This window comes from Notothenia rossii (genome assembly GCF_949606895.1).
Source record: "Notothenia rossii genome assembly, chromosome: 3".
NCBI lineage: Eukaryota > Metazoa > Chordata > Actinopteri > Perciformes > Nototheniidae > Notothenia > Notothenia rossii.
Window position 1 is genome coordinate 5610954 of NC_136901.1, and position 13724 is coordinate 5624677.

The window sequence follows — 13724 nt, forward strand, 5'->3', positions numbered from 1 at the left end:
TGTGTAACCCAGCAACTACAGTTACAGTTATATATGCCTCATTAAAGAGGCCAATTGTCTAACCCTGTATCAAAATGGAAGTAGGTGTTTGAGGTTTGAAGTAAGACTCAAGTTGATCAGGAGAAGAGAAGAGTCATGAAGTCTGTAATCTGACACACAGCGATATCTTTAAGTAAAAAGGAAGCATGTGTTATTTCTTCTTCAGTCTGGCTTCAAGGATTTGTTAGCTTCCATATGAGGAGAACACTAAGACTCACTGTGGCCGAGTTCACCTCAAGTGGAAATGTAACGTGGTAAATAAATGTGCTTATTTCACTGTGAAGAGATGTGGAGCTGCACATATTATATATATGGGTAAATAAAGCTGTGGTCTTAGTCAAACACATACAAGTGTATCTTTTTTTGAAACCTTACATCACAAAACAAACTACCCAAATCATGCACGTCCGCAGAAACGCTTACTATTTTGAAATCGAGACTAAAAACATATCTCTTTGCCGCTGCTTTTAATTGAGCTGATCATATTCGAACTACAGTATGCCTTTTAAACATGTATTGTATACCTGTGGTGTTTATTTTAATTATTTTATTATCTTTGCTTTGTAATTTCTGTTGTAAAATGCCATTATATGTGTTTTTACTGTATTTATTCCTAAAAAGTATTTAAATGTTTTGTAAAGCACTTTGATTTGTCGCGTACAGAAAAGTGCTATATAAATAAACCTGTCTTGCCTTGCCTTACATATGGATTTATCTTTTAAAAGCTTCCAGTTGTGAGCCTTAGGGGAAATCACATTTCACGAGGATATCCCCAGGAAGTGCTGTCCTTATATTTCTTGTTGTTACTTTAAAGTGTGAAGTAATAGTAACAGTTTCTCCAGAGTGAATAACTGTGGAAAGAAAGCCACTGGATGTGTTTGAAGCATTTCTTTTAAAATCAATAGCCTGTCGTGTTGACGCTCCATTTGGGGATTTCCACAGAGAAGTCAAAGGTCACAAGGAGATCAAGTTAGAGGCAGTGTTCATTTCTCACGAAAAAGGATAACAGTTGGGAGACTTCTGCGTCAGTGGTTACATAATGGCTCCAGATCTTTCCATGAAAAGTCAGAACTATAGAGGAAGACGGGAGAGGGGGGAGAGGGGGGAGAGGGGGAGAGATATGAGACTGAGGGGAGAAATCCTTCAAGAAAGAGTTTGAATTAAAGAGACGCTGAAAGTCGGAGCTGGAAAATATGCTATGTCGATATATTGTGAAAACGGAGAAGGAGGGTTATTATAGTCAACTAAAAACATACAACGAAAAATAAGATGTGAAAACACTTGTGAATAACTCGCATTATATTAAAGTGCAATCACTTTAGTGGAGTGTGAAGCTGGAGAGAGGTAGCACTGTCAGGGGAATATAATGCATCGGTCAATACCAATTAATTGACTCTCCCTTCTGCAGTGACTGGGTCAGAAAGCACTTAGAGTTAAATGGTTTCTCCCACCAGCGGCTCTCCTCCAGTCTCCGCCAAACCACAGCTCCCAGCCCACGGTGGCTCCTCGGTGGATGTATTCACTGGCCCTTTAACGATGCTGATTTATTCTCACGCCTTTGCACATCACTGTAAACTGCTCTGTAAGTCAGTCACGTCTCCGTTGGGTCACCGTTTGATTGTGTTGGCAATTCTGTCAAAACGCTTTGGCATCATGTAAAGGACTGGTCACTTGAACTGGGTTTGATCCCCTTGGTTTGCTGATGATATCATTTTAAACTCTTTGCTAGTTGCAGCATTAAAAACACTATCTCAACTACCTTCAAATGAATAAAAACACAACCTCACTTTGGGATAACCGGAACAGAGAGCGTAGGTAGATCATTTAACAAGAGATAAAACTTTGCTGAGCTCTTTGTCAGTGCCACCTACACACGGCAGCAGCTCCAATCAGCTGTAGTTCAATAATGCCTTCATTTCAGCTTTATTGTTCTGAACATGTGTTATTCCTCAGGCTTCACATCACAGTGGGTTAGAGGAGGAGGATGACAAGCTGGCGGATCTTTGGATACGTTTTGTTGCGGTCAGTCGTGATTTCTGTTCAACAAAGAAACCGAAAGGGCTAACAAATCCAACAATCAAATACAAACTAGCTTTCCTAACTTGAATCTGACGTGGTACAGCAGATCTGTCCCTTTTCCGTCAGTCTCTGAATCAGATAAATAATAGTGGCATGACAATAGGCAGGGTATTAAGGCCACGTTGTGAACATAGCTCCTCTAAGTGACAACACATTTCTGAGGCTGACAGTAACGCTGAAGAGGCCTCTGACTAATCCCCACATTGCTGCATTAAAGGCACCGTGTGTACAGTACTCCCGCTCCGTAATCCCTCTCTAAAGGGACAATGTCAACACTCCAGCAGCACGGTGTGTTTGAGGATCCCATTCAGTGTGTGGGGCTAACATAAGACCGCATCTAATCCAAAATGTGCCACAATACAGATCTAAGACCAGCACTTCTCACAGGTGCAGGTGCGATTTCAAAAAGAGCTTTCAAAATATTAAATCTATAAAAGTTGTACTACTGCTAATGGATTTCAGATGATAGCATACTTTAAAATGATAAAGCAATAGACAAAAAGGCATGACATTGATCCCAAACGTCTCATTTCACAAAAGTGAGGTCATGAGAAATTATCAATGAAATCACACAACATGAAAAGCACTTTTATCAGGTGAACCCTTCCCATTCTCATTTTGCCCCGTCTTATTGCTCTGAAGCGAGTTTAGAGCTTAGAGCCGAGAGCCAAGGAAAAGTCCAAAAGTAGAAACTTTTGAAAAGTATATAAAGTGTTAGATCCCGATGAAGGTAAATAAAAGTGTAAATAAGTAAATGTACAACCACAGATGAAACCCAGAGCTGTATATTTTTGCATTAACGAGTGAGTCAAACGTCAGGGTCTAAAGAGCATCTTACCTGGGTCAGCTCGGCCCAAAGCGGCCTTTAATCTCCTCTCTGCTATCTTCAGTATAAACTCATAGTCCATGGCTAACACACAAACACACCTGTAAACACCGGCCCATTGGACTCCACTGAAAACTCACTTTCTAAAATCGCCTGAAGCCCCCCGACACGGCCTCAGATGCCGACACACACGAGCAGTGAGGGGGACAGATACGGCCATTATGTCATGCGCTGGCTGTCATCGAGCAAAAGGTTAACCCAGACAAGAGAAGAGTAAAAAGTCAACTCAAGTGTGTGTGAGGGAGAGGAGGAACAAAGGAAGCACAGATAAGGAGACGAGGTGCCAAGAAAAAGCTACACAGTGGGAACTCATCGGTGAGGTCAGCCGCTTTCACGAACTTCCACGTTTCTTTCTCTTTTTAACAAAGAACTGTTTTATCTTTATGACAGCTATTGACCGTGCATGTGTAATCTCTGTAATAATGTAGAAAGCTCTGGGAAAAGCAGAAATCTTGAGTTTAATTTAGGCAAAAAATAGAATATGCCTTATTACATTACATTACATTACATGTCAATCACTTGCTTTTACCCGAAGCGACTTACATACTCAATACTGTGGACAATCCCCACAGGAGCAATTTGGGGTGAAGTGTCTTCAGGGACACAACGACATGCTGACTGCAATGGGGTTTGAACCTGTGATCCGAACACCAACGCACAACCCACTGCACCACACGCCGCCTTATGCTTGAATACGCTACCACTACAATTCAGTGACTACATGTATCCGGCTCTGCAGTCTCTCCAATGAAACACTCTTTATGCAGGGAGTCAGAGCGAGAGACTGAGTTGTTGTCAAGTGTTTCTCTAGTTCTTATCATTTAGTCTGCGAAAACATTTCTTAGTGGAGCCTTTGATGCCCTGCTGCTGTTTAAGTGCACTTGGAAAAATAAAACTCAGCACTCACTCTCTCTTGACAGCAACCTGGAGCGAGAGCCGTCCAAACACACGCCCACATTCTCTCATTCACCTTTACACTCCTGCTCATGGTTTCATTTGGGAATTCAGAGTGTTTCCACTGCACTGCAACAGTCTTTTAAAAAAGGTATTACTTGTTTGACACCCTTCAATAACTCCCCTCACTTAACTCAACAATGCCCACTGGAAAGCAGGAATGCAACACTTTGGTAAAGGCAGCTTTAGGGTGTAAACATTTGTAGCATTTGTGGGATACTATTGCCGATGTAGTGTCAACTGTTTGTGCAGTGTAAAGTTCGCCGACCATTTGTTTCATACTAAATTACGATCATGAACACAGCCTTCACAAAACAGCCTTTGTTTGATACGGGTGTCACAGATCAGATCATGCTGTTAAAGGGTCACTTAGGACATGTATTAGATTAAAGTACTATAATAAGCTCAGAGTACGTACAAGGGGAAATATCTGGCTCTTGTGCTGCTAAATGTTCCACGATGTTCTCCAGTGGGACAATTACTTCATCCGTTTGCTGTTCAGAATTCATCAGAACTTTGTTTACAGTGTGTGTGTGTGTGTGTGTGTGTGTGTGTGTGTGTGTGTGTGTGTGTGTGTGTGTGTGTGTGTGTGTGTGTGTGTGTGTGTGTGTGTGTGTGTGTGTGTGTGTGTGTGTGTGTGACTGCGCTGTGTGTGTGTGTGTGTGTGTGTGTGTGTGTGTGTGTGTGTGTGTGTGTGTGTGTGTGTGTGTGTGTGTGTGTGTGTGTGTGTGTGTGTGTGTGTGTGTGCGTGTGTGTGACTGACTGCGCTGTGTGTGTGTTTGTGAAGGGTGTGAGTAGTTGACAGCTTATGAGTGTGTTTGACACGTGACGTACATGAGAGTTCGGATGAAAGAAGGTCAGACCAGCAAGTTTTTTTGTAGACTCAGAGGGTTTTAAACAATGAGGCCGGCGTGAACTAATGACCACACACACACACACACACACACACACACACACAAAGCATATTAGAGTACTGCACCAAAACCCTCCATGTGACCTTAGAGGACAGACATCACTATGACTGTCACTATTTTGTCAACTCATCACTTTCGGACAATGTAGCAGCACGCAACTGAGACACACACACACTTCGTTTGTTGCCAGCTAAAGGAAAATGTGGCGAGAGACATTTTTGATTCAACGCTTTCCACTGAATCAATATATTCAAATAACACGAGTGTGTATTGTACAGTATGCGTGTGTGTGAGAGCCTTTCACAAATAGAGTCAGATCCGAGTTGGCACGAACCCCACTGCAATACTCCAGTGTTTGAATAAAATATAAAGCAAGATGCCTTAATGGGAACTCTCCAGAGAAGGTGAGCAGGCTTGTGTCTATGTAGGTGCGCGGGCGTGCACACCTACGTGAGCTATAAAAGGGTGAAAGTCTCTATCTGGGTCACGTCACATGGGACACAAGACATTGAGTAACATTGGGCCGTGTTCTTTTTAACAATGAATGATACTGATGCTGGGCTATCTGGAGTCTCGTTTACAACAGCAGCTCCATTCACAGGCTCTTACAGGAAACGCTCCAAAACAGAGGGAGCTGACTTAATCAATCCATTTAGAGAAACAGTGATTCACCTTTTGGACAGAGTTCATGCCATCTGTTGATACTGCAAGTTTAATTTGAAGAAAGCATACCTGCTTACTGATGAAAAAGGAATTAGCATATAACTGATCATAAAGAATTCAACAGGAAAATAATGGGGTGCTTTTCATTGTTAAACAGCCACAGGAAATCTAGTATATTTCTATAAAGTTAACTGTAATTTGTTAGCAATGCAGCATTGTTCAACAAAAATGGCTTTTTTTTCACTTACTTTTGACAGTGAATGGAAATTCGTGATTGCTATCGTGGTGTGGTGACTCACAACAACCTGCTGCTTAGTCTGAGCCACAGCTAACATCCTCTTTAACCAGAATGTAGACATGATCTGATCATAATAATACACATTTTAATTAAAAGTAAACTTTGACAACATGAACTATAGTGAAAGAGAAGAATGAAACATTTAACTAGCTTCTTGTTGAATCGCCCTCTGACACTGATGCACACACGCATCCATACACACTAAACAAAGCTGTATTCCAGTCCTCCCAGTGGACTTTCACTAAATAGTGCAATTCAGAGGAAAAACGGCAACAAATGCTGCGTCAGCAAAACTCCTCGCTGCTCCAACCCGTCAACAGCGGGTCCATATTTCACCACCAACTGCTGTGTGTACTATAAACACACACACACACACACACACACACACACACACACACACACACACACACACACACACACACACACACACACACACACACACACACACACACACACACACACACACACACACACACACACACACACACACACACACACACACTAAAGCTCCGAGGCAGAGGGTTCATTCAGTCCGCTTTTCTTTAATTAAAAGAGAATGTGACAGCTAAATGGAGCTGCCTGCCATAAATCTATGAGTGTTGCTGCAGGATGCTGGGGGGAACTTAATGGTGTACAGTACATCCTGCTGCTCTTCTTTGCAAGCCCACTGAGTGTGTGTGGGTGTGTGAGATGTTCTTCCAGAAGCTAATCGCGTCACATTACAAAGCGACACATGGAGAAGCCAGGTTTCTGAGCTACTGTTTGCAAACACTTGCATTTGGAAGGATTTAGACAACATGTGGTTGAAAAACACCAGGGAATGTGGCTAAACACTGAGCCGTTTGAAATATGATATAATGAATTTGATGGCCAAAAGGAAAGTTATGTGCTTAACAGTGAATTGAATTGGAGAAACAGCAAGAATGGTGGTTAATAAAGTCTATTAAACATACAAAAAAAGACCATAAAAATGTGTTAACAAAGGTTTTTTTTACTTGAATAGTAGATTCAATATTAATGGAATATCAAAACTGACTTTTATTGAAGCTCAAATCAGATCTCATGGTCGTTATCAGTAGATGTATCCATCACATTGAAGGACCAAACTTTAAGGTCATGTGATAACAACTATTTCAGCTTTATGGCCCATGTTTCAAATACAAGACCTTGGAAAGTTTGCTGTTATATGTAGTTGATTTATTCTTTACTTAAAAGGGGTGCACTGAAAACAAACCTGCAGCTCAGGGTCTGCCCGTTTCATGAGATTCCCCACCCAAACAGGGAGTTTTAAACTCTGAGTAAGAAGGCTAATATCCCTGTTTTGTATCACGGGAGTAAACGCCTTCTCTCATAGATCCTGCAAGTTTAGCTGCAAGCCAATTCCTCAAATAAGCAAAGAGGAATGAAAGCAGAAACAAAGAGCCCAGAGGACAGAAAAAACATCATGTGACACTTTTATAAATTGCATGCAGTGGCGTGTCGGCCGGCAGTGAAGAGAGGCTGAGGAAACGTTGCTCTGTTGTGTTAGCAAATGATTCCTTTCACCTTTCGTCAACACAACAATATTGATCGTGTTTCTTTCCACCTTTAATCTGCAAGATTAGGGGTTTGTGTTTGGAGCTGGAGTCTTACTGCTCAGGTGTTTTCCCAGAGCTGACTTGTTGATCAAGGCCTTGGAAAAAGGCATGGATCTGCCTGTGTGTTGATAAAGTACAGCTTCCTTTTTCAGGAAATCAGCCACTCGTAAAATGTTTACATGTTGAATCATCACTACAGTATATCAGGCAGTCATGAGACGGAAAACAGACGGTATAATGTATAAGAAAATGTCACCGATGTTATCTTATACTTTATATCTTCCCCACACTAAAGTCTCTTACAGGTGGGTGCAACTTGGCTCTTAGTTTAAAACACAAACAATGATATAGACGTAGACAGCAGCTCAGAACCAGAGAGACTGTTAAGCACTCAGGGGAAAAGAGAAGCATTCATGTCTTTGACCTCATCTCATCACATTTCAGTGCTAACTGTGTGTGGATACTCAAATATGAACTCTTTTGCCTCACTACATCTGTCAGCTATTTAAGGATACAGTAAATAAGGATAGTATTATGATTGTGATTGCAGTAAGAGATGGGTCACTGTACACTACAGCTACGATCATTATCGACTTGTCAATCAATGAGTTTGTCACCTAGTTGATGAATCACAGTTGCTTGTAATGTTCATAGGTCAGATACAACAAAAGACAATGATAGGAAGTTTGGTGTGTACATTTACTCATGAAAACGTCATATCTGACTGCTATCCGACTTCCAAACGAGGCCCGATGGCAAGGGGACTGCTGTTGCCCTCTAAAAACTGTGTTGAGGCTGCAGAAGCCAACTTGTGGATGCAATGTCAATATGCCAATAATGTCAACAATGTCCGTTTCCTGTTGCAATGCCAAAGTCAATTTCTGTTGTGCTATCAAGCAGAGGATTAGGAAAGGAAACTGTTTGGTTTGGTTCAAACATTTAGTTGAATGTGTCACACCGTCTGGAGAGCATAAGAAGCTCTACAGAGTAAGTTAAACGTGATATCATCCCTAAACTCTGCTGATGGACAGAGCTACAGACTTGTGACAAATCTCATCACTGATCTTTAAAGTTATTCATGAACAACTTTAGAATATGGACAAGTTGCCGGTGAGTGTACCAAGTATGTGTTGGACGTAATTAACAGCTTATCGGTAGGAAAGAAGTTGCAATAAACTGCAAACAACGTCTTAAAGTAAGTCACCCAAGAAGCTCAGCTGAACAGAACATCACATCTGGTCTTCAATCTAAAGACCCTAGAAAAACGTACTCTGTCCTGTTCTAGCCTCCACTATAATGAATAGGAAGTCTAAATAAGGCCATGTGCTGTTTAATCATGCAGGTTACTGGAGCCTGAACGGGTCTGCATGCTGCATTAGACTTGATTTTCTGCAGCATCTCTGCCACGCACAGCACGCACACTGTAGTTTCTGTGCTAATAAGTTATCACCCCCCCTCCCCTCTTTCTCTGCCCCCATAACACCCCCTCCCCTCCCTGTGGTGCACTCACTTGCTGCACAACTGCGATTGCAGAGAAACACCAGCAAGCAGTGGAATAGTGCAGTCTCGGGAGGGAGTACACAAACACACACACACACACACACACACACACACACACACACACACACACACACACACACACACACACACACACACACACACTACTTATAAACGCAATAAAGTGCTTCCTATCAATCTCTACACAGACGTACAGAAAGAGAGAGGGAGACACATTCACACACAACAAACTCACCAGTTGGGTTCTTGTTTTTCTTGAGGCTCCTGCCACAAAGACACTGCAGCATATGCGATCCTTTGCTGAAAATGTTGTTCCAAATAAACCGCATGGATTTGGCCGAGACGGGGGAGGAGGAGGAGGAGGAGGAGGAGGAAGAGGAGGTAGGGGACGAGAGGCGCTCCGGATGCGGCAGCCTAAAATTCACCCACCGCATGGGGGCTGATCCGCCCCCCTGTTTGCATGCCAGCAGAGCCGGCCAGCTGTTGGGTTCAGTTCGGCGGTGCTTCGACCCCCCGATCTGCACCATAGACAAGAAGAGGAGCAGGAAGCCCGGCTCGTCGCCCGGTTCCTCGCCCGGTTCCTCCAAGAGTCCAGAAACCAGCGCGTATTCCGCGTCGATGTCGAGAAAGAGAGCAACCGCTGCAGCGTTTTTCTCCTCGGTGTCTTCCCCCAGCGGCCGGTGGTCCTCAGCGGCGGAGGATAAGTCGCTGCTGCCGCCCGGCCGCCGCGGCGTCAAAAGCCCCGGAGCGCTCCTCTTCAAATTGCGTCGTTTGCCGCGCGGCGCAGGGAGAGGAGCGGCAGCGGCGGACAGGCATGCGGCGGCGCTAGCGTGAAGTCGGCGGTACGCGGCAGCTGTCGGCTTCTTCACAAAAAACCATTGCATATTAGTGGGGAGCGCAGGGGGTCGGTGCGTCCGTCCGTCCGGGAGGGGAGGAGGAGGAGGGGAGGGTGCGGATACCGGGTGTCCGTCAGCAAGTCGGTGGCATCCCTGTATACCAGCAGCAGCAGACAAGTACTGCAGCAGGGGGGCTCCTTTCCAAACACACACTCACACTCACACACACACACACACTGGGTCTCTGGGAGCGCAGGAGCGGCAGGTGAATCACTGCAGGGAATCTCTGCACTATCCCACTCTGTGTTTTCCTCTTTAAAAAGTCCTTATGAATATTTCATCCGCGTTTCGGCCTCCACTTCTCAATAATCCATAAGCTCCAATGCGCCAAGATAATGCTGTCTGTCTGTCTCCTCCTCCTCTCCTCCTCCTCTTCCTCACCTTGCTGATAAAAAAGAAGAAGCTGCTGGACTTTGTCTCTGATACTCCAGAAACTAAATGAAGAAGAAATAGAAGAAGAAGACCTGGTCTGGCTCGTGGTCCTCTCGCGCTCCTCTGGTGTTTCACTGTCTTCTTCAGCAGCGCTCGAGACGACCAGCGGCCGGTGGGGCGCGAGGAGGTGCACTGACTATCTATACCGAAGCAGCAACTAAGTGGGAGCAATTAATCAAAACACCTGTTCCGGTTGGCTCCTTCAAAACAAAAACTGCACTATCACAAGTAAAAAAAAAAGCACATTTTGATATGCATGTGAGGACCTGGTTCTCTCTTATTAGGCTATTTTATTCATTTTTGTAGTATGTATTTTCTTTCAACATCTTACTTTTGTATTATATTGCTAATGTGTAATCCATTGGTAATAAGTATTAAAGAAGAAATGTGAAGTAAATTAAAGTTCATATAAAAGTGTTTGTACTAGGCTATTCATATGACTTTGATACCTTACAATTCACACTTGTTTTTAACGCAACCAGCTGTGGTTAAAGTTCCTATAATAAGAGTTCAGTAGTTTATCCTCGACTTTTATTCTGAGGGAAATCACTACTTCCGGTTTGCTCGTGCAGCTTGATACAGCTCTACTCTGAGGAGCTGCTTGCAGATACGTAGACACGTGGTTCCCACACCGTCAGCATCTGGACTGACTGGATATAAACTGTAACCGGCAACATTTGGGGAGGAGGGCGCCGAGATGGCGTCATAAATAAACTGTTCGGAGACACACACCTCTGTCTCCGTTTACTGCAGCTTTTACAAGCGCCTATATCTGATACAAAGAAAGGCTCCGGCCAAGAATCTGACAGTTTAATGCAGTCTTCTCTGTCTGCACACCTGTTGCACGAATCCTGACTGCAACACTGGGGTCTTACAGTCACATCGGATTGGATGGATATATGTCGAAACAGCAGTTATCTTGATTGTCCCTTTGCATTTGGTTTGTTTAAATTAAATGACTACAATGATTTAGTGCTGCATGGTGCATTGCATATAAATTGTCAGAAGCTTATCTCAGTTATACACTGTGTGCACTCATTGCGGTCTGAAACGGAGATGGAAATGCTGCAGTGTTTTTAGAGGCTGGCGCTGTCCATAGTGCTGAATCCACAATCGCTGGTCAAACACACAACACACACACACACACACACACACACACACACACACACACACACACACACACACACACACACACACACACACACACACACACACACACACACACACACACACACACACACACACACACACACACACACAGGCAGAAACCTTATCAGAGGACAGCTTATTAACCTGCTGACATGCATGTGAGGTCTCTGGGAAGACATAACAGTGTCAGAGACAAATAGATTAAATAACAAAACCCAATGAACTGACTTCAGGGTTTTGCAGATATCCATCAGCAAGTCATACCTTTCCTGTTTTACCGAGGGAAATAATTAAATGTCAGTGAATGATGGAAATAGTTTGATGGAAACAGAAAAATGTGTCTGGCACGCACCATAAAGCCCCTTGGAGCACTTTGTTGAAAGGCTTTAAACACACCATCCATTCTGTAAATAAGTTTGTGGCTCATTTGTTTGTGATTCAGTCCATTTATAAACCTTAACCCATAAAAACAGCCGTTTCACTGAGAAGAAGGGAAACCACTCGCATGTATAAAGTGCCTTTGATGTTTGCAGTGTAATCAAATCCTCTCTGAGCTGACAGGAATGAAAGTGTGGACCATGGAGTTAAAGGAAAAGGTAATTAACACAGTAAGAAGCCATGAGAAATAGTGACGAGCTTTAGTCAAATATAAAAGTCTTTCTTCGTTAAAAGACGGACCACATGCAGTACAATACAACAAACCTTAAAGTGTCATACACCAACACGTATATGATGTGTTCACAATGATCATATCAAGCCAACACAAGTTTTCAGTGGTTCTGGATGGATTTTTTAAGCCCGTGAATAATCAAATAAAGCCAAATAATGTCAAATAACGCCATGTGTAATTCTTTCCAAGAGTTGTGCATGTTTTAAAGATATCAAAAACACACTCAAATGTGTGAAAATATGCAGAAATGATCAATCACAGACAAAGCATTGAACTTCACTATCAGCGGCAGTATGAGCAGTGACTCCAGGATGATGGTTCTGCTCGTAGTCTCATATATTCTGAATCGCAACATGTACCACACACACACACACACACACACACACACACACACACACACACACACACACACACACACACACACACACACACACACACACACACACACACACACACACACACACACACACACACACACACACACACACACACACACACACACACTACTGCAGGGTGCCTGGCAGATTCCTTCTCACACTCTGTGCACGACTTGTATTGTTAGGAGCAGCTCAAGTCTGCAGCATGCGATTGCTTTAATCAAGGGGCAACATATCATCTGTGTGCAGAGAGAGCCACAGCTGCAACAGTATGTGTGTGTGCTTGTAATACAGTGTTATCGAAAAGGGAAGAAGGAACATGTTCAGGATTGAGGGTGCAGAGAAAGAAGGAGTGGGAGGAGGGAGGGAGCAAGAGAAAAACAAGGTGAGAGGAGGAAGGAAAACACAGAGTGAGGTGTGCAACCAGTGGGGATTCATCAATGCAAAGGATCCAGAAAAGAGGTGATTTGTAATTAAAAAAACCTAGTCATTAAAATTACTAAACTTCAAATTGACATAAAAGATAAGAATCTAAAAATAATTTCCAGCCTGTTATTAATATGCAACCTTATCTCTCAGTGTACCCTAACAAGAATAAAGACAACACTCTAAAAAGGAAACAACAATGTCCAAAACCATTTTTAGAAGAGTTATGGACAAATTCAACAAGTGAAATTAGACAACATCAGTAAAACACCCTGCCACTTTCACATCAGAATAATAGAGCGTCAACAAGAAGGCAAACACACAGATCAGAACAAAGTCGGCAGCAGCTAAAACCACAAACACACACTTAATGGCGCGAGAGAAGAGCAGCTCAGCTTACACACACCTGTCTTCAGAGGTGGAATGCAATATTTGCTACCTGTGCAGTACTTGAGTTACTGTACTTGAGTATTTCCTTTTCATGCCACTTCCTACTTTTACTTCGTTGTATTTCAGAGTTAAACTTACTTTGAAAATTAAGTTTTTTGCCACAAAAACATAGCAAGAGATTGAGAGTAGCAGCAGCTGTGTTTTTTTAGAATAACAAAGTAGCAACACATTGAAATACTCAAGTAAAGTACAAGTGCCTCATTAAGGACAGAAGTTTAGTAACTCAGTTATTTATGGTTATACACCACTGGGAGTATGTTTAAAATGTGGTATTAGTAGGCTACTTTTACTTGAGTAAAGTATCTGCGTACTTTTTTGACCGTTGCTAATACGCATGTTAATTAACAACTAGTTGATGGTTAATTTGTGTACCTTAATATAAGGTGTTACCCAAAA

General features: G+C 42.9%; 1 protein-coding gene across 2 annotated transcripts in view; it reads right to left on the reverse strand.

The window, feature by feature from the left end:
* LOC307032212 (fibroblast growth factor 14-like) overlaps nucleotides 1-13724 on the reverse strand; it is a 46452-nt gene that overhangs the window by 32506 nt on the left and 222 nt on the right. Inside the window, exon 1 of one of the 2 annotated variants that reach the window (XM_079670050.1) lies at nucleotides 9164-10232. The exons of the other annotated variant lie outside the window; for it this stretch is intronic. Within the exon in view, the coding sequence (XP_079526176.1) occupies nucleotides 9164-9812 (649 nt within the window). The 5' untranslated portion in view covers nucleotides 9813-10232. Of the gene's footprint in view, nucleotides 1-9163; nucleotides 10233-13724 lie in introns of those variants that run through there. 2 annotated transcript variants of the gene reach the window in all.